This window comes from Metopolophium dirhodum, chromosome 5, assembly GCF_019925205.1.
Source record: "Metopolophium dirhodum isolate CAU chromosome 5, ASM1992520v1, whole genome shotgun sequence".
NCBI lineage: Eukaryota > Metazoa > Arthropoda > Insecta > Hemiptera > Aphididae > Metopolophium > Metopolophium dirhodum.
The window spans coordinates 9,906,709-9,930,628 of NC_083564.1; the positions used below are offsets into that span (position 1 = coordinate 9,906,709).

General features: G+C 28.7%; 1 protein-coding gene across 1 annotated transcript; it reads right to left on the minus strand.

Annotated features, from left to right (window-relative positions):
- Window positions 1–44: 44 nt before the first annotated feature.
- On the minus strand, window positions 45–20,015 carry LOC132944806 (uncharacterized). The gene is made up of 12 exons (XM_061014317.1): window positions 19,666–20,015; window positions 15,849–16,181; window positions 14,079–14,208; window positions 13,510–13,627; window positions 13,283–13,396; window positions 13,113–13,158; window positions 6,568–6,744; window positions 3,495–3,827; window positions 3,274–3,403; window positions 1,081–1,198; window positions 555–668; window positions 45–404 (listed from the first exon to the last, which is right to left on the minus strand). The coding sequence occupies exons 1-12, from the start codon at window positions 19,813–19,815 to the stop codon at window positions 287–289; spliced, it is 1,881 nt and encodes a 626-aa protein (XP_060870300.1). The 5' UTR covers window positions 19,816–20,015; the 3' UTR covers window positions 45–286.
- Between the last annotated feature and the right edge of the window lie 3,905 nt (window positions 20,016–23,920).

Genomic DNA, 23,920 nt, shown 5'->3' on the forward strand with positions numbered 1-23,920 from the left:
TTTTACAACAACTTCCAAAACGAACTGCATAAAATATTATCTCTGACATATTAATACTATTAAAATGTGGTAAAACAAATTTAAACTGTTACATTTTAAACATTTTTAAAAAAAAACATAGGTATTATGATATAATATTTCAATCAACTTACATAATTTCAAAATGTACATAGAATCAATAAAAAAAAAAAATAATAAAATGCTAATAAAATCAATGCTGTAATATCTCATAGTAATTATTACTATAATAATATATTTATATTATAATATTATAATGATGTAAATATTACAAAGACGTAGTTCTTCTCTGATATTTCTTCAATGTATCGTAGTCACTTTTAGAATAGTTATACGAAGCTCCTAATAGTTTTTGCATCTGATATTGTAATTTGCTCGGTAATATTCTAAAGTAAATAACATAAATATTTATACAATGTGGTTATTCAAATATTTTTTTTATCTTTGTCATAGATTTAATCATGACGTTAGTGTTTTAAAACGAAAATTATTTTAATTTAAAACAAAATGTATTCAATTGATTATAATATTATTACTTGTAAAACATCATTGCTAGAAACAAAAATCCAGGTATTGTAAACATTTTTTTGTTTTTCAATATGCCATCCACTGTGCAATCACATATTGCACTAAGAGGAATAACTGGGAAGCTTAAGAAAAAACATATAAAATATTTAAAATAATTAAAATAAAAGTAATATATTTTATGCAACCATTGAAATAATAGAATACCTATATGTATAAATCAAATATAAACCATTTACGTCTAGGATACAGATGTAGATAGGGATATAAGTCAAATGGTTTAAATGTTTAAATATTGATAGTAATGAATTGATCTTAAGTCAAATAAAATACAATTTCAACAAAGTTTTGCATTGATATTTTGATATTATTATTGGATACAAACATAAGCTGTAAATATTAATATTATATGTGACGTCAGTGGTTTAAATTAATCAATTTATATCAAACTATATTAATATATATCAATAAAGGTAGGCACGATGACCATAAGTAAAATAGTATAATATATAATATTTATTTTTATTTTGTATATACCTGATACTGATATTCTTTGTAATGTCTTCATTTGAATCCATGAAGTATGGACACACAGTAGTTAAGACAACCTTTGAATTTAGCATATTTAGTTCTTGGTCTAAAGCTTCCATCATACCTTCAATAAATTATTGTTAAAAGTAAAAATTAAATTTTATGTTTAAATAATTTTTATGAATATTTATGAAAAGCAAAATATAAAAAGCATTTAAATTCTTTATGTACAATAAGCATTGAATTCAAAAAGTTTGTATACGAACAACATGCTATGTAGTAGGTATTGTTTTTAACAGTAAACACTAAGTAAATCATAACCAAGAAAATAATTTACATTTTTAAAAATATATATTTTTCACATAATTTCAAGTCATAACAAAACAAAATTGTTGGAAAAAATTATATTTCCACTGTTGTAGTTTTTAAGTTTTGAATGACAGCATACAATTTTAATTTCATAATCTGAAATTAAAGTATTTTTCTAATAATTTCGATGTACAACACTTTAATTTGTAATTAGTGAAAGAGTAGGTAGTTAATTGGTTATAACTTATATGCATTTAAGTTTTAGGCAAGTTGGGTTTAGCGACACCTGGCACCATTGGTACCTAGAAAATGTTGACAATTAAAATGTATTCTGTCGTTCAAAATGTAAATTATCTTTTATATTCATCTAGATACATTTGAGTTGCATTACTTTTATGTTTATCTAGATAAAAAAGTACTTATCTAATCCGAACACTAACCATGCCGTGTCGGGTCGTGTCTTCATGCCGTGCGTTTTTTTATCTGTATACCAAATATCAATGATATGAATGTTCTACCTGATGATAACCAGTGTTCAGATTAGATAAGTATTTTTTTATCTAGATAAAGATAAAGATAATGCAAAAAAATGTATCTAGATGGATATAAAAGATAACTTAACTCATATTTATCTAGATAAAGATAAAGATAAATACTTTTTTATATAGATAAATAAAAGATACAATTTTTTTTTAAATGGGTTTTAAATTTAGGGATATTTTAGTTGGGCACTAGGAACATAATAATACTAATGATATAAATAAAAATAATTACATTATTAATTATAAACCATAAACTTGGTTTGAGAATCTGTATAAATATTTAAAATGTGTTTGTATAATTTCGCGATTTTTATCAATAAAAAATGTATCTAGATGAATTTATTTAGATTAGTAAAAAAAATTATCTAAGATTAACGTTTAGATATCTTGTAACTATTTATCTGGATAAGATAAAAGATGAACAAATAATTATCTAGATAAGTCCGAACACTTATCAATTATCATTGATAACATTTTATAATTTTTTTTTTTTTAGTTATAGTTTTTCTTCTCATATTATCTGTAGCCACACGGCCAAAAGTTGAATACATCCAACTATGCGGTATCGTTTGGTTACTGTGGTATCGTGTGATAAAATAACAATATACCATATGTGGTATACCTTAACTGAATCACGTGGTTCAGACAATCAGAGAAAATTATTTTTCACGGTACGACACGACATGATGTACTGGGAACCCCCTTAATAATTTTCAAAATAATAAATATTTACTGTAAAGTTAGTTTAGTATAAGTTTTACTAACTACCCAATAACTATTATAATGCACTTTTACACTTTAACTTTTGTGTTTGCAATAAACTATTATTGGTTGCATTGTTTAATCAATATTAAGAACATGGCGCACTACCCTTTTTTGCGTCTCTCTGGTCTATCAGCCACATAGACAAAACCTATTCATAAAAAATCAATTTATCCAAATATTGTCTAAAAATATTTGAATATACATTTAAATCTACAAAAAAAAAATTTAATATTAAGTTAAGTATAAAAAAAAATACAAAACCGATATGTCATACCCTCAAAAATATTATTCTCCACCATTTTCGAGGCAGGTGATTTTGCTCTAAGATTACTTATACATCATAAAAAAAACTATTTTTGTATGAACACGTTGAGTCTGTGTTGTGCGTGGGCGAGAGAGAAAACGAATAGTGCGCTGACATTATCTTAAAAATATATTCAGAATATATATTATTATAGTTGGGCATTTTTTTACTGTTCCAAACATTTTTTTTATACGTTATTAAAGTATCGAGATTTCAAAAAAGTCAGATATAACATAATCTAGTCAAATCATACTTAAATGTACAAAAAAAATAATTCACCCGTAACGGCCCACTTCGAAGCAGTATAAGCGGACAACGAATGAGTTCCTATCATTGATATTAATGATGAAATTGATACAATGTGTCCACTATTTCTGTTCAACATCGATGGGAGTATTTCTTTATTCATCTAAACGAATTAAATATTATGAAAACAATTTAATATAATATTAAAATCCGATCATTGTTAGATCCTCAAATGCAGTTGTTGCTTAACATACCCAAAATTGTCCTAGTATGTTGACGTCAATCATTGTTCGGATTAGTTCGTCGGTTTCGGAATTGACGTAAATATTTTGCTTTACTACAGCTGCGTTGTTCACCAATATATCTACAGGGCCCAAGTCCCTTTTCACCACTTCGTGCATCGATACGATTTTTTCTCTATTGGTAATATCCAAAGTAAAAGCTCTTACAGTGCCACCCTGTCCACGGATCATTTCGGCCGTCATTTCGTTGCCCTCTTCGTCAATGTCTACGCATACGATTGATGCACCAAGTCTATGAAAAGCCAAACAAAGTTCACGACCAAGGCCTCTAGCAGAACCAGTTATCTGAAAGTAAAAATTAAGAATTTTGATGAAACTACCGAACATTTTGAATACTATGATAATTTTTGTTTTAACGAAACTTTTTAATACTGTGATAATTATTTGACCGATTCTGTTTATTGGCATTAATTTTTTTACACTTACAGATTAAATTAAATTCGTAAGTTTTTTTTTACCGCAAATTAAACGATGTGTTATATGTTGATAAATACGATTAAAATAGACGTTTAATTTTTATGCTTTGGTACCCAATAGAACAATTAGTGCTGAGGACTTCTAGTATTTTCATATTTTTTTAGAAAGATCGTAGATAAATTCTAGTGAATAACAAATGTGTTTCATAACACCAGGAGATCAAATTAAAAATTTTATTTTGCATATTTTTGCATATTTTGTTATCATTGCATATAAATGCATATTTGAGTATATTAGAAAAATTAAGAACATATTTGGCAATTTTCTAAATAAGTTCTTAGCTTAGACAAAAAAGAACAAAGTGGTAAATTTTCCATTTCAAAATAATATTTTTACTATCGGTTAGGTAATTTACTATCTGACCGATAAAATATACCGATAAAATTGATAAAACCGAAACGCGTATAAGTAGTGAATTTCAGTTGTCCGTCATATTTCGTCGCGTACCTACTCCTATTATTTTTGTCGAGTAATTATTTCGTCTCTTTCAATTTTTTTTAGTAATATTTATTTATTTTTGTCAAATATGCTAAAGGAAAAACAATCATTGGCTTCTCGTTTAAATAATTATGTGTCGGAACTTAGTGAATGTAGTGGTCCAGTATTTACAACTGACGGTAAAATATTGTATTGTAAATTGTGCGATTCAAAAGTTGGAAGTGACAGAAAATTCAACGTTCAACAACATATTGACACAGCTAAACATAAGGCAGCTATTAAACGAAAACAAAGTAAATTTGATTTACAAAAAACTCAACAACAACTTTTAAGTAACACAGAAAAGTCTTCTTTTAATAAAGGTTTATGTTATGCTTTGTTGTCGGCTAACATTCCATTAAATAAATTAAATAATCATAATTTTAAGTCATTTTTGGAAAAATATACTTCGAAAGAAATTCCAAATCCAACTACACTTCGTAAAGGCTATGTGAATGACATTTATGAAGACACTTTAGTGAAAATTAGAAGTTTTATATTTGGTAAAAACATCTGGGTTTCGATCGATGAGACGACAGATTCCGTAGGTCATTACATCGCAAATGTCATTGTAGGAACGCTCGAACTTAATGGCCCTGGTCACGTGTTTTTATTAAACTGTGCAGAACTAGAGGAATCAAATCACATTACAATCGCTAAATAATTTGATAATTCTATGCATATATTATGGCCTGAAGGTGTACGACATGATGATATTTTATTATTTCTAAGCGACGCGGCACCATACATGGTTAAAGCGGGAAAATCGATTAATATATTTTATACGAAAATGATTCACGTTACATGTATTGTTCACGCATTTCATCGAGTTGCTGAACACATTAGAGGGCATTACTCAAAAGTTGATAACAATATACCAAATGGGAAGAAAGTATTTTGCAAGTCTCCATATCGCATTAATTGTTATAAAGAAAAAACACCACTCCTATCACTTCCCCCACAACCAATTATAACAAGATGGGGAACCTGGTTGAAAGCAACTATTTAATATTGCGATAAATACGAACTAATATGAGATATTATTACATCATTTGATAAAAAACATTCTGTTAGTGTTGAAAACTCTCAAAAGTACTTAAGAGATCCAGACGTTGCTTCAAATCTAGTATACATAAAATCAAACTTTGGATTTTTGCCCTTGAAGCAAAAAATATGCCTTTATCCGATGGAATTGAGATAATAGAAAATGCCTATTTAAAATTGTCGCAAACTACAGGTTCAGTGGGGAAATTAGTGCAGCGAAAACTAGACGAAGTTTTAGCAAAAAATAATTGCTATAAAACATTAAATATAATTTCAAAAATATTGAATGGAGAAATTACTTCAATGGATGGCTTACCAGAAGACTTAAAATCTACTTCCGTAGATGTAGAAAGATCTTTCTCAACATACAGAACATTGTTAGCAGATAACCGACATTCGTTTCAAGTTGAAAATATAAGGAAATACGTTGTCGTTCAATGTAATAGTAAAGGTAGGTAGTACAAAATTTAGTTAACTTAGTACATATTCGAGATAAAAATTAATTTTAAATTTACAGATGAAGGAGATGAAAACGAACAAAGAAAACAAAAAGATCAAGAAGATCAAGAAGACGACAAAGAAACGTAATTTCCAAATACTTTTTAATAAACTAACCATATAATGTAATTTACTAAAATAATTATTATTTTAAAATAAATATTATAATAAGAATAACTAATAAGATAAAATAATTTTTTAGAGCATATTTAAAGGGCATATTTCTTGATTTTTAAGTGCATAAGTGCATGCATATTATTAGATTTTTAAGTACTAGAAGTCCACAGCCCTGAGAACGATACACAGCTTTTATATAAGGAACATTTTTTAACACCTCAACTGGATATTTGGCACATAACATAACAGACGTTACTACCAATCATATTTTTTCTAATGTAAACTATCGACTATTTTAAGTATTTAATTTTCAACTTCGGCAATTTTTCTAGTTAGGGTTTTGGGAGGCAAAAGGGTCCAGATTTAAAATAATAATAATAATAATAATAATAATAATAATAATAGTGCTTACCAAAACGACTTGTCCACGAACATCTTTTCTTGTTTGCATCAAACATTTAATACCAGCCCATATATAATTTGGTAACAAAAGTAAAATGAATATAAATAACGACCAAACAATTTGTACAGGATTTCGTGGAATCAAATAGCTTTTGGTGGTGATAGGTTTTTTATTTTTGAAATTTTCCATTTTTAAAAAATATTAAAATTGTATTGAATGTATGCAACAGACAACAGATGTTGTCATTAGAAAAGCAATGTAGAAAGAAAGATATTCCTAAACAAGAATATTCCTCTCATACATTTAACAAACCTATCTACTGGTGTAAAATAAGTGAAACACCATTCTTATACAAATGGTATACGCAATTAATGCGACCTATGTAAATAAAGTTATTATTTAAAATACAATTGTAGGCTAAGTTTTAAATTTCCTTTTAGTTTTCAATGAAATCTTTTCATGCTGAATCACGTCTTGCCATACGTTACATAACTATAACACTAAAATAAATATTATAGTTTATAATAATATAATATATTGATTTTACTAGATGATTTAAAGACAGAAAATTAAAAATTGTGAACCGAATTGTGATATTGATAACCACCAAAATTATGATAGTGATATTGACACTAAATATATTTTTAGTAACTGAATTGGAAAATTAACTTTTTGAAATAAAATAAATAAAAATCTGATGTGCAACAAATTATACCAGTAAATAAAAATCATATCTAAAGTTTTTTTGATAATCAATAAAACAGTTTTTAGATTCTGAGAGGAGCGATGAATGTATTGATTTTACAATGATATGTGTTTTTTTTTTATTTTTTTTTTTTTGTGTACACGATAAGTAGCCGAAATAACACTTCAATTTTCAACTTCAGTATCTTGTTCGATGGGACAGTAAATATTGTTGGTGCAGAAGGTGGGAAGGTCAAAATTTAAAATTCCTGAGAGTTTTCAAAAGCGACGGGAAAAACAACATAAAAATTAAGGAAAAACGGGAATTTTTACGCAAAATTGGTTTTCCACAAAATCGATTTTGGTTTTTGGTGCAACTCTAAAAAAAATTACATGAATTTTTCATTGGTTGTTTTTATTTGCATTTTCTATACACGATAAAATTTTCAAAATATTTTGATTTGTTTTGAACTGTTTAGGAACATTTTCAGTTTCCAATTTTATTTGTCTTTTTTTCAATGAATGTCAATAAAACTTTATTTGTTGGGTAAAAAAGCTTGAAAATTGAATACAAGGCTCCTGTATTGCTACAATGACATTTGAAAAATATTAAAAATCCTTAGCCACAGTTTTTATTTATAAGCATTTAAAGTTCAAATTTTGACAAAATACAGAAAAATCGCGAAAATTAGCAAATTATTTTGAGCTGAGAATTCGTAACATTTTTTCTTTTTAAATCTAAGATTTGAAAATGTAATACAAGATTCCTCATAAGTTTGTCTGCTTTTATAAAAAAAAAACGTCTACAAGCAAATCAAATTAAAATTTTATGAGCGTTTGAAATCCATATTTTTACATTGTTGGTATTCACTCGATTTCTCATGTAACGGTTTTGTTATTTTATTGTAATTCAAAAACAAATAACAATAGATACATGAACAATTCATTAAATATTTATAATAAAATTTTATTTGTTGGGTAAGAAAGCGTGAAAATTTAATACAAGGCTCCTGATATATTGCTTAAATGGCAGTTGAAGAATATTAAAAATACATATGCATAATTATTTTTTATAAGCATTTAAGGTTGGAATTTTGAAAAAATTTAGTTATTATTTTGTAGTTAAAAATTTATAAAATGTTCAAATTTAACACCATCCACTGACATCCACTTGCCCATTTTTTTTTATTTAGGTATTGTGTAAATACGCCAAATTTAAGAACTTGAAACAACGAAAACAAACTAAGATTATTTTTGTCTTATATGATTACAATTATTTTCCAACACAAATTTTGGGGAAAAATAATTTATATTGCTGTCAAATTGTTTGAATCATGTTTTCGTCGAATTATTTGCATAATATTGGTTTAGTTTAATATATGCAACCAAATAAACCGTCATTAAAAATATCATATTTGTATAATGCACCTAGTTGTACCTATTATTTTAATGATAAATATAATAATTTGAAACGATTTCCGATTTGAGTAGGTATAAAACGTTATGAAACGGCCAATATTTTATACATTTGTATGATAGTAGAAGCATTTATAACAATATTATGAAATCATAATTTTATTATAATAATATGCCAATTTATAGTAATTTTGTGAAACTGTTTCAATTGTTGCTCAATTTTACGGATCAATTACATAGCTTTTAAAAGGACTATTATTAAGTGAGTATCATATTTTTTTATGAACCAAAATGTCGGTCACTCCATAAACTGATTAAAGTCTATAGTTAACCTTCGCCAGAAAACACTGAATTGATTTCTATTTGTTTTTAACCTTTTTCTAGATTAAAGTTATTGTTAATTTATCAGTGTCCAAACGATTGTTAGTGTCAATGTCTAAAATTACTTTACGTTTTAATAATTAAAAATAACAATATTTCATAATTTTTATTGAGGTGTAAGTAATGCATTGATAATTAATAATATTTTGACATATGGTGGGGCCAACCGATCGTCTCGCTATTGTGACGTGACTAACTCTTAAAAAAATTTAAAATAATGAGTATATAGGGTCGCTAGCAGTGTTCACCGACTTCCTCGCAAAATTAACAGATAACGGAATTCAAAACAAATAAATAATTACAAGAGAAAAAAAATTGGATGTTATTTGCGATATCAAATATTTAACTTGAAAAAATAAAATAAAACCATTAGAGTATCTTATGCAACACAAATATAAACTTATAAAATGATATTGTTTGACACGCTCTAATGAGAAATGAGTTCAGGGAGACGGATGGGCAAATCGATTATTTTTACGGAGAAGGAGGTCGTTGACAATGAAATGGGATGAAAAACGGACTGCATCCACGATATCGTTAATTTATTGAATACGTCTCATAGATGGACTGACGTAACTATTGAATGTTGTCTGGTTTCAAGGTGTCTTGACATATTACCAAGAACAGTAAAATGTCTGGTCGTCAAACGAGATCAACACCGTGTTATTAGAAATAACTTTATACGGTTTACTAGACCTAATAATATTTTATTATATTGAAACAATTATAATTAATATATTTATTCGAACAGTAATAATATTATATAGTCATTGATATATTAGTAAAAATAATAATAATATAATATAATAAAACGTCTTTGCGTACAAACTATTAGATACCTAAACAAAATGCATAATTATAAAATGGGTGGGTACGTTTAATAAGGGCATGAAAATAACGCATTGAGAAATGAAATAAGGGAACGAAACTGTGTTGGTCAGATCAAGCATGTACGACAGCGAACAACAACGGAAACTTTAATAATATGGGAAATACCGAACTTGTGGTTATAGCCATTAGAGAGGGTTATATAGAGGGTGCAAGTGAAATGTTCGGTTTAATCAAGTTATAGGAATCGTAATGAAAATGATTAAAACGTTAACAGTGTGGGAAACATTTTTATCTGACAGAAGCTGATGCTTGTTATATAGAAACGGATTTTAGAAACACTTATAAATTACGACAGTTTAAGAAACTCTAAATTCTAGAATTCGAACTCGTCCTTATCTTAAACGATGCATCGATTTAACTGTATAAACAAGTATTATATAAATATAAGTTGTACCTAATCGACTACAGACTACTGTTTTGAAATAAATTTTTTAAAGTTTGGTTTTTTATTTAAAAAAAAAAAAAGTTAAATACAAACGATGCGGTTGAAATAATATTGTCACTTTCCGTTGGGCTAACTTCCAATAAATTACAATAACTTATGTTGATTTATCTTAGCACCAAACAAAACTGAACCACAGTCGTGATAATCACAACAATATTATAATTGTATTTAAAATAGCCATTATATACCGATTGATATCCGGGCAAGCGATATTCATAATTGTATTAAGTCACATCGTATTATAATAATATATGTTATGTTATTACAGTTAGCTGCATATTATTTTTCTTGCTTTCTTGTCTTCTTGTCTATGAGTTATAGCTAGAGTTATTCGGAATTCGGTGCATCCTCATCTTTTTTTCGGGAATGCTTACCCCGATATTTTCCAAGACAAAGTGTGCTTCAAGTATACACATTAGATATACTAACATTTTTTTTGTACATTTTTGAAATTTTTGACGTTTAAGTGCATTTTTAAAGAATTTTTAAGTTATTGTTCATTTTTTTAGGTCATTTTCAACCTATTATTACTAGTAATATTACGAAAAAAAAGTATACATAAATACACATATAGTGTATTAAAACAACATAAGGTAATCTGGTTTTTAATAAAAATAATTCACGATTTTAAATTTATTTAGAACATTTTTACAGCTTTTGGGTCATAAATACATTTTTGAAAAGAATTTTTCGATATTTTTAAGGGGATTCAAATCCGAGCCTAGTCGTAAAAAAGTTGAGCACCATAGTACTTTTATTCTTTTGGATTTTCAGCTCATAAAATAGTATATTTTATTGCAATTATTATACATAGAATTTGATGTAATAACTAAATTTAGGTACTGATTTCGATAGGACTAGAATTTAACAACTATAATTGTTTTAATAATGAATACCCTGTGAATAACCTCGTAGTTGAGGCCAACAATATATGTGTCACACGATATTACTTTAAGCCATTAAAAAATATACATGCAATAATTTATACCATGGATTTTATAAATAATAAGTGGATCTTTTGTTATTAAACCTAAGTTGCGTATGGCCATGTTGACTTTGTCGGTGCTGAAATCACATTTTATTTAAGTAGGCACTCCACAACATAATACTGAGCAAATGAGCAAAAGCCTTGGATTGTAAATCGTGAATATAGTTATAACTGAAATGAAAGATGTATATGATATAATTAGAGTGAATAAGTAAATAATATAATTAATGGTCTCTCTAAATATTTAATTTTTTTTTTACAAAATACGGTAAGAATTCAGAAACGATTTTTTTAACTTGTTTGAAAATTTAAATAATTTAAATATAGGGATTTTAAATAGGTGCCTACTTATACATAATAATATCAAATAATGAATTACAAAAATATTGATCTGTAGTCAACTAAAACTATGCAATTTAGTTGAAAATAACACCTGTTCGTTTACAGTAATAATATAGGTACGTATTCAGGAGATAAGTCTGTCGTACGAAAGATCTATACTTATTGTCGTTATAACTACGCACAAACGTATGCGGTACTAAAGCGTGACATGGCATATTGTCTTTAATTTCTGTTGTGCACAAAACGAAAGGTTTAAATTTATTTAAAATATGTGGCAACACACAATGTGGCACATACATAATAATATATGATTTGGTGTAAATGTCTAGTCTTTGAGAGGTCTAAATTAAACATACCTACATAGATTCTCATAAAGGTTTCTAGACACAAATATTAGCAGTTAAAATACGTAATTATGAAAAATAAATAATCAACACATATAGGTAGCTATTACGTGTAAATATTTCATACACCTACATCATAAAAATGTTTTAATTTAAACAACGTTTTTATTTTTGCTTTGCGAACGCCTTAGTAGTCGGCATAATAGTCCGCATATACTATATCATTTCACCGAGCAACAAGATACTGGCAACTTGTTAAGGGGCAAAGTTTAATAGTAAATTTGCCACCTTTCTTGCAGCCCGATATCCTAATATATTAACTGTTATTGTTATTTTTATTCTCGTATTATGATTTTTTTTATATATAATCTGAGTTTGGATAAACTGGATTAAAAATGGAAAAAATCACCTGTTTGAAATACAATCAAGATCAATTTACCAAAAAAAAAGTTTTAATGCAAACATAATATTCCTAACAAAAACAAATAGATAAAGTGAAATTAAAGCTTAAAATAAAACAAAACAACAATGATAAAACCAAATATACGACATCGTACATTTATTGGTCAGCTCGTAATCCAAATTGCCCAAATAATTTAAATAATTAATTAATTGTTTTTTAAAAAATAACGTCAAGACTAAAAATCATAAATTTTAAATAAATTAAATTGCATATTATAATAACAATAATCTACGGAAATTTAAAAATAAATTATTGATTTAAAAACAAGTCAGTTTAAACCAGGGGTTGAAACCGAAAACATTTTTTTCCAATTTCGGTTTCGGATATTGGTATTTTTTTTTCCGATTTCAATTTCGGTTTCGGATAACGATATTAATTTTTTCCGATTTCGATTTCGGTTTTGGATATTGGTATTGATTTTTTTCGATTTTATTTTCAGTTTCGAAATTTATTTCAGTTTTTACCGACCGGTCAACCGATATTTAAAATCGGTATTTAATATCGGTTTCAAGCCCTGGAACTTCATACACTATATAGTTTGATTTATCGCTTATATTTATTTAAAATTAATTCGTCCGAAGGTTCTCCGAGGATTCTGACGTGAAATATATTGTTGAAGAGCGTTTGCAAGTTGTCCGGTAACAGTCTGTAAGAAAATAACATATAGGTAACAAATACATTATTGCGTGTTTGTGTTTGTTTTTTTCTCTCGTCAAATACGTCTCAGAACGTTATAGAAGAACGCGTTTGGAGCTGAAATTTTCTCTTACCTTATGATCGACATCATTGTCAGCATGTGGCCGGGAACAGAGAATATCCTCCGTTCTTGCAATATCCCTTTCATCATTTGACTACCGGCTACGCGTGTAGGTATTTCGGGTAGTCTAAGCAAACGTTCGTCGGTCATTAATAAACAATATAATATTACTTTAATATTAGGTAACGTGCATTGAAATATTATAATATAGTCGCTCGAATATTATTATGTGTTTCGTACCTGAGATCTAAAAACGACGAAACTTTAGGGTTGGTTTCCACAAAATAAGGCAATATATTCGTGGTCTTTACGTCAGTGTTGAACTGTTTCAACTCGTTGTGCAAACATTCCATCATACCTGCGAACATCGAGTGCGAACGTTAATAATATTTTATGTTTGTTCATAATATAAACAAAAAATATATAAACGTATAAAAAATGTGGGCAGATTGCCCGGTAGTGTACAATTAAAAACAATTATTTTAACATAAATACAAATAGAATGAATGGATTTTAAAACAAATAAAGCGTCTTCATATTTTATAATGTTTTTTTTTATAATAATGAGGATACAATAATATTATGATCGGCTGGATAGAATCAACTTAGAAATAGAAATAAAATCGTTTTCTACTATTTTCAAACTCCTTAATTTTTCAACGATATTACCAGCATTGTATTATAATAATTATTACAGAATAAAAAAAAATCGATTTAATTATTAATATATAACTTTTTGATAATCGAAATTTTAAAACCATTCAAACTACACGGTGAAACGTTTTAATAACAATTCCAATAATATTTACCATTTAAACCCCATTTGGTAACCGAGTACGTGGAAATATTAGCTACACCGGACATCGAAGACATCGATGACATGGCTACGATTTGTCCATGGTTTCTCTCCAGCATTGATGGAAGAATTTCTCTGTTCATCTGTGTAGAAATAACAACAACAATTTATTATTATTGCATTGATCACGATTGGATTTCCGTATTATTTTATGGACATTTATCGTACAAACTTTACGCGGCTAAATTGCTAAACACATTATTGAATCGTAATAATGTATTATTAAATAATAATACAATTTTTATAGCTGGGGTCGGGGTTTTTGTGCAATGTAATTTTTTTTAAATGATTTTTAAACGTGACTTCTATATAAGGCCGTGGTCGGTTTTTCAAATTTTCCGCAATTCCATAAAATTATATTTAATATTTTAGTGGCCTTCTTAATTACAATACTTTTCCACTAATCTACTGACCGATACTTATTTAAGGAGGGGGAGGGTGGATGCGGTGTATGATATTGAAAAAAATTACTTCACAGGATAAATTCTCAGGTCTTGTAGAACTGTCGGATTTTGATAACTATTTTTAAAAGAAGAAGACTTCCCAAGGCTCATAGAACTCCGATTTTTATTCAATTAATGGAATAAAATAATTTGTAAAAAAAGCTTAAAATTGTCTTATTTTTGACATATTATTATTAAGTTTGAGATCAAAATATTGAAAAACTGAGTTCAATGCGGCCTGTATTATCTTCTAATAATTAAATAAAAAATTATCAAATTTAGTTGATTTTACAGAACAGGATTATTATTCCCGTAGAGTGTACCTTTGGGAACAAAAATACATTGGCCAAGGATGCATTCTGAAGTGGTAGGTTACACAAGGTCTCAGGTAATACTGATTATTTTAATGTAACTTTTAGTTTTATTCAAATTCAACACAATACTACACGAGGGCCTTTTTTTGTTTTAAGTATATTTTTAATTTTTAAATTATTTTGCATGAACGAAAATTTTAATCTACAAACATGATAACAACTTTTTTAATAAAATATTGATTATTTAGCAAAGAAATGTAACATAATAATAAATAGAAATATTACTGTACAAGATTTTAGTATCGTAATAAAAACCATCATATTGATACATCATGGCCAGATAGGGTCGAACGAGTATTAGATAATTTGGCAACATTCGCCAATCGACGTTTTTAAATCTATAAATGATTAAAGATACGAAAACAATATTTGTATTTTATTTTGTGTTCAGTGCCTTGCTTGCATGGCCAACCAGCTGCTGGTCACACACACACTCATAATTTTTCTCTAATTGTTGATTGCACATGTCTTACAAATTCTTCACTTTCAAATTATAAATTGCTGTATAATATGGTATTTTCTCATTTAGTATTGCAAGATTGATCTTTAAAATATTTTTTCAAGTCAAAACCAGCAAAAAAAAAAACCTTTGATAAATTAATTAATTTAAGTGTATTTTTCAAAGATGATTTCCGATTCAAAAGTCAGAAGACCTAACTTTTTATTGACGAATTATTAAAAAAAAAAAAAAAAAATCTATTGAAAAAATCGTATATTTTTTTACCTCCTTTTAAGGTCTAAGAAATACATTTTAGAAAACGACGCGTGTTCTGGACTTTTTGATGGTTATTTTTACTGGACGTTAAACATCAAAAGCCTTCGCTCACAATATATTATATGCCTACAACTAGTGCGTATTATAATCAAAGAATAGCTAAAAGCGTCCAACAGGTGTACAACACTCACCCAAATATGAGCCATTAGGTTGACATTGACCTGGTCCGTGATGAACTGGTCCTTTGCCGGATCGATGTATAAATGTCCCCACACAATGCCAGCGTTGTTGATGAGTATGTCAACCGGACCCAAATCGGCAATTACCGTCGCGTGCAGAACTTTGATCTGATCTATTTTCGAAACGTCACATTTGTAGCTAGTGGCCACGCCCCCGCGATCTTTTATTATTTGAGCAGTTTCGACGTTTCCCAGTTCGTCGATATCCACGCAAGCAACTTTTGCACCCAATTTACCAAACCTAGTGGCAAGTTCACGTCCTATTCCCCTAGCAGCACCGGTGATCTATAAAAAAAAAAAATTGATTAATCGGTGTAATAATAGTTTTTATTTTATAGCTTTTAATTTTATAACGACAATTTTTCTCTTAGTTGTGGTGGATCTATACCCACAGTTAATATTTAATAAAATTAACACAATATCATTGCGTTTGAATTAAATTGGTTTCGTTAAAAAAATAATAATGTAATCGACATAACATCACAAGATATCAATAAAATTAAATAGTATGTAGGTACTTTATAGAAGTCCGACAAAAGTTACTATTTTTACAATCTCAAATGTTCCGCTTAATATTTTAGTTTAAGTAATCAACCAATCTAACCTCCCTGTTAATAACCTAGTTACTTGAAATGCAATGTTAGTCTAAATTTGCGTAATATTCTAATAGGTATAATAATGTACAGCGTAATTTAATATGCGGTTAATTTATGGTAATTAGATAAATATTATAATTTTCAATATTCCGTGAAAAAAAAATAAATATATATAGTTACTACTATTGCATAGGGAACGATAATTAATGTTTGTTTAAAAAGTTTCATAAATATTTGATGTGATAAAACAATACAATTATATACAATGTTGATGTAGTTTGTTGTTGTTGTTGTTGTGACGTTGGTGTATTTTACAATAATTTCAAAAGATTTAACGAGGTATTTTAGTAAATAAACAAACATGATAGCTTACAAAAATATAACGAAAGTATAAATGTTCACTAAAATAAACAATATAGCTTAAAAATTAAAATTGCAAACATTTTTTACCGTCAACATTTACATAATATTATCTCATTCACACTTTGTTTCACCGTTGCGATTTCGTTTTCATAAAATATATGAAAAAATAACACACACCTACTCGGTACAGTCTGCGTTTATCCGTTCAACTTGTTATTTTAGATAAACTGTATAGTGTGTACAACCACCCTTAGCGATTTCCTTATAATATAACAGTCGTACTACAGTCGTATTGTATTGCATTTAAATAAATAGACCGCCCGCGGCTCGTTTTAGGTGTTCAAAAAATACATTCTATATAAGCACTTACGTATACATGTATATTGTATATATAATATATTATATGCATGGTAGTAACGTAAAGACGTTTTTAAAAATATTTCTCACTGTCAAAGAGCAAAAATACAAGCTTGATCTAGATAACTGCCGCAGTCGTACATGGATAGGGTACCTTTTATTTGCATGAAATGCTTACGCTTTTTTATTTAGGGTTATGTTTTTTGAAGCCCATTCATAATGGTCGAAACGTGCTTTGACGGTACGCGAACAAATCAAATACAACACACACGCTGTATAATACATATTATATAGGTATACCATGCACTGCAGTTTTTTATCTTCTGGAGATTTATAATATTTGAAATGTTACGTTTCAAATCGTAAGAGGAGGCCTATTGAGTGTTATGCAAAATATCATAGTATTATTATTAGAGCGTTGATTTGTATGCATTAAAACGTGTAAAAATATTCCGCAATATGAAATTGTGAAAATATGCAAGAAAAATCTTTAAATAATTGTGTTGTATATTATGGTAAAAAAATCAGAATTTTTATTCGATAATTATATTGACTGGCTTAAATATTATTTATGACTTAAAATAATTTAAAACAAATCAAACAAAGAAACAACTTATAATATAGGCGACTACTTAATAAACAAAAAAAATATTTTATATATTACAATTTATAATTTAATATCGTTACACTTTCTGCTTGACAAAATAACATTTTAAATAAAGTTAAATAAGTTTTTAAATTTTTGCATCAATGTGCAATACGGTTTGAATTTTGTCAAAATATTCACACATATGTAATAACCATTAAATATGCAGTAATGTGCAAGAACAATTTTAAATTACGATTTTTAAATATTTCGGACGAAAATCCCAAAAACGGGAAAAGGAAAAAATATGCAATTGCATAAAAATCGGCGGTCTAATTGTAATTATAATAATGTATCGTAAGATTATCACAACCGTTCAAAAATAACCACTGGGAATCGAGACGTTCGACCTTACTGATTTAATATAATATTTTGCCAATACGTGCAGATATCGTTGTTTAGTCGTTATGCGTGCGATTTACTTCTGACGAAATTCAGCGATTGATCTATCCATACCGAGGCAATTTATTTGCCATGCATTACATTTTTAACATAACCTTTGGATAAAATTAAAAGTTTGAAAATGTTTTATGATTACTATTACAGGCAACTGTAGCAAGTAAACAACTATTATACAGATGTATAACACGTTTTTTTTTATATACTAGACCATTATAATACTGAACATGTAGTGTACCTATAGTATCATGCACTATATTATAACAAGTGTAATAACTAGATTTTTTACTGATGAAAAAAAATATTTAGCTTTCAACATCCTGTTGACCTTTTTCGTCGTGTTACTTGATAAGTCATGAACGCCGTACTTCTCTCGCACTACCACAATACAAATTATAATATAATTCTGAAAAAAAGTGTTCTTTTTCGGAATATGAAATTAGAAATGTACGATGCCATTCAAAAGAGTAAAAATATAACAATCATAAAACAAAAATGGTAAAAGATATAATTTTACTTTTTCGAAAATGTTGTTTTGTATAAAATTACTTTAAATCGCGTAAAAAATATATTCAAAAACGTATTTACTTTTCAAAGTAATGAGTATTTACTGTTAAAAGACTCAGCCGAGTAAATTAAAATCGTTTATTTATAGCGAAAAAATACTCGTCCCTCCCAACAACAGGATAACGGAACGAAATCCGCGAAGATCTATGTAAATGTAAAATACACATGTCAATAATATTTTTATTGTGTATAAATATAGACTACAGGTAAATATTGGGCAACGAATTTACGACTTGCGGCGATTAAACCTTATCGGACAAGCACAGCAGGTGGATTTATAGATAAATAATAATTATCGTGAGATGTAGTTTTGGAAACGAGAGATTTTAAATCCAACGGAAAAGATCGACTACCGTGTGATCCGCGAGCTGATCGGTTGACGTACGTTACCTTGAGCCCATGGATATCATTATGTGCGCCAAATGCTTATGACGAGTGATAACAATATATGCGTGTAAATGATGATCCCGCTAAGTTGCCTTGAAGTTATTTTAATAACATATAATTATGGTATTATTAAATTCATGGTTAATGGTCGGCGACCGTGGTAATGAACAATGTAAAAACATACGCTATATACAATATTGTATTCATAACAACAATATATAATATTATATTTGTGTATTATATACCTATGTTATATTATATGGTTTTTTCAATGTGTTATGCATAATACAACACCATCGGATAGTGTTGTTGTTATTCGACACAGCTCACGTTTTCGCGACGGACGACAACATCAGACGAAATATTCAATCGTCGAAATCGGCTGCGATGAATTAATTGTAGTTAGCTGATAGGCACCTATGGCCATATTATATAGGTAGGTAATACAACTCACCAACACGACTTGTCCTTTGACGCATTTCGGCTTCGCCGGTATGAATTTTTTCAAAATTGCCAACAGAATTCCAGGCACCAACAACAGAATAAATACCGCCAGCTGGAAGACGATCTTCAGCGGATCGGAGGGCAGGTTGTTGGGCGGCATGGCGTGTGCAGGAACCCGACGAAAACAAAACGAACGGTTTTCCGAGTTTTCGCTGAAGGTTCAGTGAAAAATCTACGTGCGGCGGCGTACGCGGACCACACTATAATAATGCACGGGAATAATATCTGTAGGTATTTCGGTGTAGACCTGCGTCGGCGGCGGTGACGGCTGTGAGCACTGGGAAGCCTTGACGCGTATGATAGATACACGACGATTATTATTATTTCCTGGGAAAACGGGTTAACAGTCGTATAGAGTCAGTAGGCACACATTATTATTATTATTATTATTTCATCGCCTTGAACGGTGAACGAGACGTCGAAAATAGGTGAAAGTCGTATCACCGTCGTCGTATCACCGAGTGTCACTGCATCATTGGCGATATGCCGATACACATAAAAAAAAAAAAAAACGTACCTACTATGGAACGTTATTTTTATGCAGGTACCTTTATTATGATATCGTATTATTGCATTATTATTTTGGATTACTCTATAGCTATACGGTACAGGGTTACCTCGATATGGTCACGTTCGATACCCCTCCCACCCGAAACTGCCGCGAGCTCAAGCGTTTTTTAAAGTTTTTTTTATTAAGAATTGTTTGCATTTTTTAAATTATTATTTCTGATACTCCGAACCGCTATAACTGTAATGCAATATCATCGGCTGGATTCGCGTGATTTCAATATGTACCTAATTAATATATGTTAATACGATTGGTGTAGACGCGAAACTGCTAAAAGCGGTAACTGCAGCCGTTACGCCGCGGTCGTATTATATGGATCTATAATTACGATTTTAGTTTTTCGGAGAGATGAATTGCTATTCCTCATGGAGATAGGTAAGTACGTTTTCTGGAGACGAGCGTTTGAGCGGGAACTATTGTAAAGTGTTTTTTATCGACAAAAAGATACGATTGGTTTACAACTCCAAAATCATTGAAGGAATATATTTTAATAATATTTTACTTTACTTGTTTGTAGGAAGATGGCTGTCAATAACTGAATAATATCTTCGAGTTCGCTCGTTCGTGTTGATGGCCAATGTCGAATCATCTGTCATATATAATTTTAATAATAACACCTGCCATATGGCTTAAGTAAACGTTTAGATGGAGCTGAAAAGTGTCGAGTGTGAGTATAATATTATGATGGTAAATTCTATAGTGTGTATTTAGTGTGCAGTTTATATTGTATATAGGGTGTAATTATGATTGTTAGATTGCGAACGAAAATTTTTAAACTTGATATAAAACTATCGTGTGGATCTTTGCCCATAATACCTGAATGCATACTTATGTATGATATTATGATATAATATTCAGAACAGACCGATGAAACAAATTTTTGATTTTATTAATCTTGATCGTCGAGAATTCCCAAATGGTTTTATCATACACATTTTACTCATCCTTATAGTACTTTTCACGAGTCGAAACAACAGTAAAGTTATAAACATTTTATAATATTATTATTGGTAGGTACTTTGATATGTTTTGGTTCTAACTTTATCACAGGCAATGCAGGTAAATATTTGTACAAGCTCTAATATGAAATTGTCTCACAGCTGTCAACAGCTATAATTTGAAAGAAAAATCAAATTATTATCTTGCTCCTGTGAATGACATTATGGTAAAATCAAACACAGTTATACAGTTGTCTGGATGATACTATATAACTAAATTTTTGTAGTACACTCTCAGATGATTTACTAACATGCGATCCATTAAAATCATCGATTTATTTATTATTATTATTATTATTATTATTATTATTATTATTATTTATGTATTTACTCCATAATAATCAGTATAATTTTTGTCGCTAGAATAATACGATGAGTTCGCAATAATTATGCATGCAAGTTATTTATGTGCTACCTGCCGTTTACCTGTCTATGTGTCGGCCTGCTAACATAAGATTTAAAATGTTAATTACGTTAAACTTAAAGGCCCAGTCATAATATTATTATGTCAGACCTCACTGGTTTCATTACATGCACATGACGTATAATAGACACAGTTCAAAGATTTTCACTTAAATGTACGTGTTTAAATTATTCGCGTTTTACATAATATGTTAATTTTTTGGTAGCGGGGGCCTATTCCGAAACTGCTACTCACGAGTAACATATTCCGTTGATACGGTTCAGTATGACGCGCTATCTACCGTTTTACCAATATTTTCATTATATTGGTAAACTTAAATGATCAAAAAACTTTGACGCGATTCTACCGTGGATTATTAAACTAATAATTTCAAACAGTAGGTAGGTAAGTAGGTATTTTGTTATCTGTCACATTGTTCACGATAAATATTATCCGGGTATCGACTGGGAATAGAAAAAAATAACTAATCCCAAAAGCATCACTGCAAAATAATACGATACGATAGTTTTAAGGTGAGCTACAGAATATGATAATTATATATCTCTTGCCAATGTTGATGCCTCCCGCCTCTGTTAATGCTTATACCATACCTATGTATATCTTTATTAATTTTATTGTAAATCTGTATATATCAAACTTTGTTTTTCAAAAGGGCTAGACCCGTAAATATAAATAAATATAAAATAAATATAAATATATCTTAAAACTAAAATAGTAAGACCTTAGCTGATCTAAAGAAAGCAACTGTAACAATATATTTTTTGTATTTTCTAAGCAAAAAAACTATATATACTTAATGATAAACTATTTAAATAAACTATTTTAAAAATCTGTTCGTTGAAATATTACAGAGGTCAAAGGTCATACCAAAATTACATTTCTTAAAGGTCAATTTTTTGTTTCTTTGGATATTTTCCAGAAAAACTATAGATTACTAAATATATTTAAAAACGAATAGTGTAGATTAGGATTCAGTTCAAATATAAGAATAATGTTAACTATACATTTTATAGAACTCTAAAAATGTTAAAACAAATATTAATAAATATTGCAATAACTAATGGGTGCAACAAATAATTGCTATTAGTTATTACTGACCACTTTCATTAAAACATTTCATGATATATAATAATAATAATAATATATTCTTTGTGTACTTAGTGTGTTCAGTGTACAATGTATATAATATATTATATTATTATTGTGTGCTGTCAACCTATAAACAATATAATAGTATAGGTATTTATTTTTAAACAGTATGAACTGTTTATCATCAAGATGTATGTAATTTGTAAATTTATTTTGATTTTGCATGGGTATCTACAAACACGAGTCAAACTAGCTATAAAACATATCTAGGGTATGCATAATCTTACCGAATTTATCTGTTTATCCAGTTGCATTACTTAAAAGAATTTGTATATATTTTACAATTTAATAAGTGAATTGTACGTCTGTAAATTGTACCTATGGTATTATTTCGAAATTTACCTACGTCACATAATTGTCTGCACAAATAAAATAACATTTGATTATATAACCAAAGTGGTTTTAAGTGGGTGCGTGGTAGCTACGAGAGAGGTGCTATAATTTATGTTTAGCCCGTATCTTCTCGAAAATAACGTAAGACTTACCTTTTCAGATTACCTTTACTCGAGAGAGCACCACTGGTGTTCGTATATTGATTGTCCGTAGATTTTTTGTGACAATAAAATATTACTATTCGTATCCTGATCACATATAAAATCTAATGTGTTACTTATCAAAATTACGGTTTATAATTATTTTCATAATGTTTATGATCGATAATATTATTTTATAGTATACAGTCTAAAAGCTAGACAACAGTCGTTATACTATGTGAATGCATTACATTTTACAGTGTATCATTAAAACCAACTGATGATACCTACTTCAAAGCATAATATAAGTTATACATTTAATCATCATGTTCAGCGGGGAGCTGCACTGGAATAATGGAACTTGTTAAAATGTATCATATTGAACGATAAAGCACTTTTGTGTATCTACGCAATATCTAATAGAAAACATGTGTTCTCCATAATGGTACTCAGAGCTTCTGTATGTTGTAGTTATCTTTTTTATATTTTTACGCAAAAAAAAAAAATGAATACAATTTTTAACAAACAGTTTTTGGGTCATTGAGTATCAATTGTCCACGGATCGAGGGGATGGAGAAAAAGGGCACCGTGTA

Excerpts from the sequence above, each read along its gene's own strand:
- LOC132944806 (XM_061014317.1), bottom strand. The coding sequence starts at position 19,815 with ATGCCGCCCAACAACCTGCCCTCCGATCCGCTGAAGATCGTCTTCCAG. Across the intron at positions 13,159-13,282 it reads ACAATGATGTCGATCATAAG|ACTGTTACCGGACAACTTGC; the intron begins GTAAGAGAAAAT and ends ATTTTCTTACAG. Across the intron at positions 3,828-6,567 it reads TTCGTGGACAAGTCGTTTTG|ATAACTGGTTCTGCTAGAGG; the intron begins GTAAGCACTATT and ends TTTTACTTTCAG.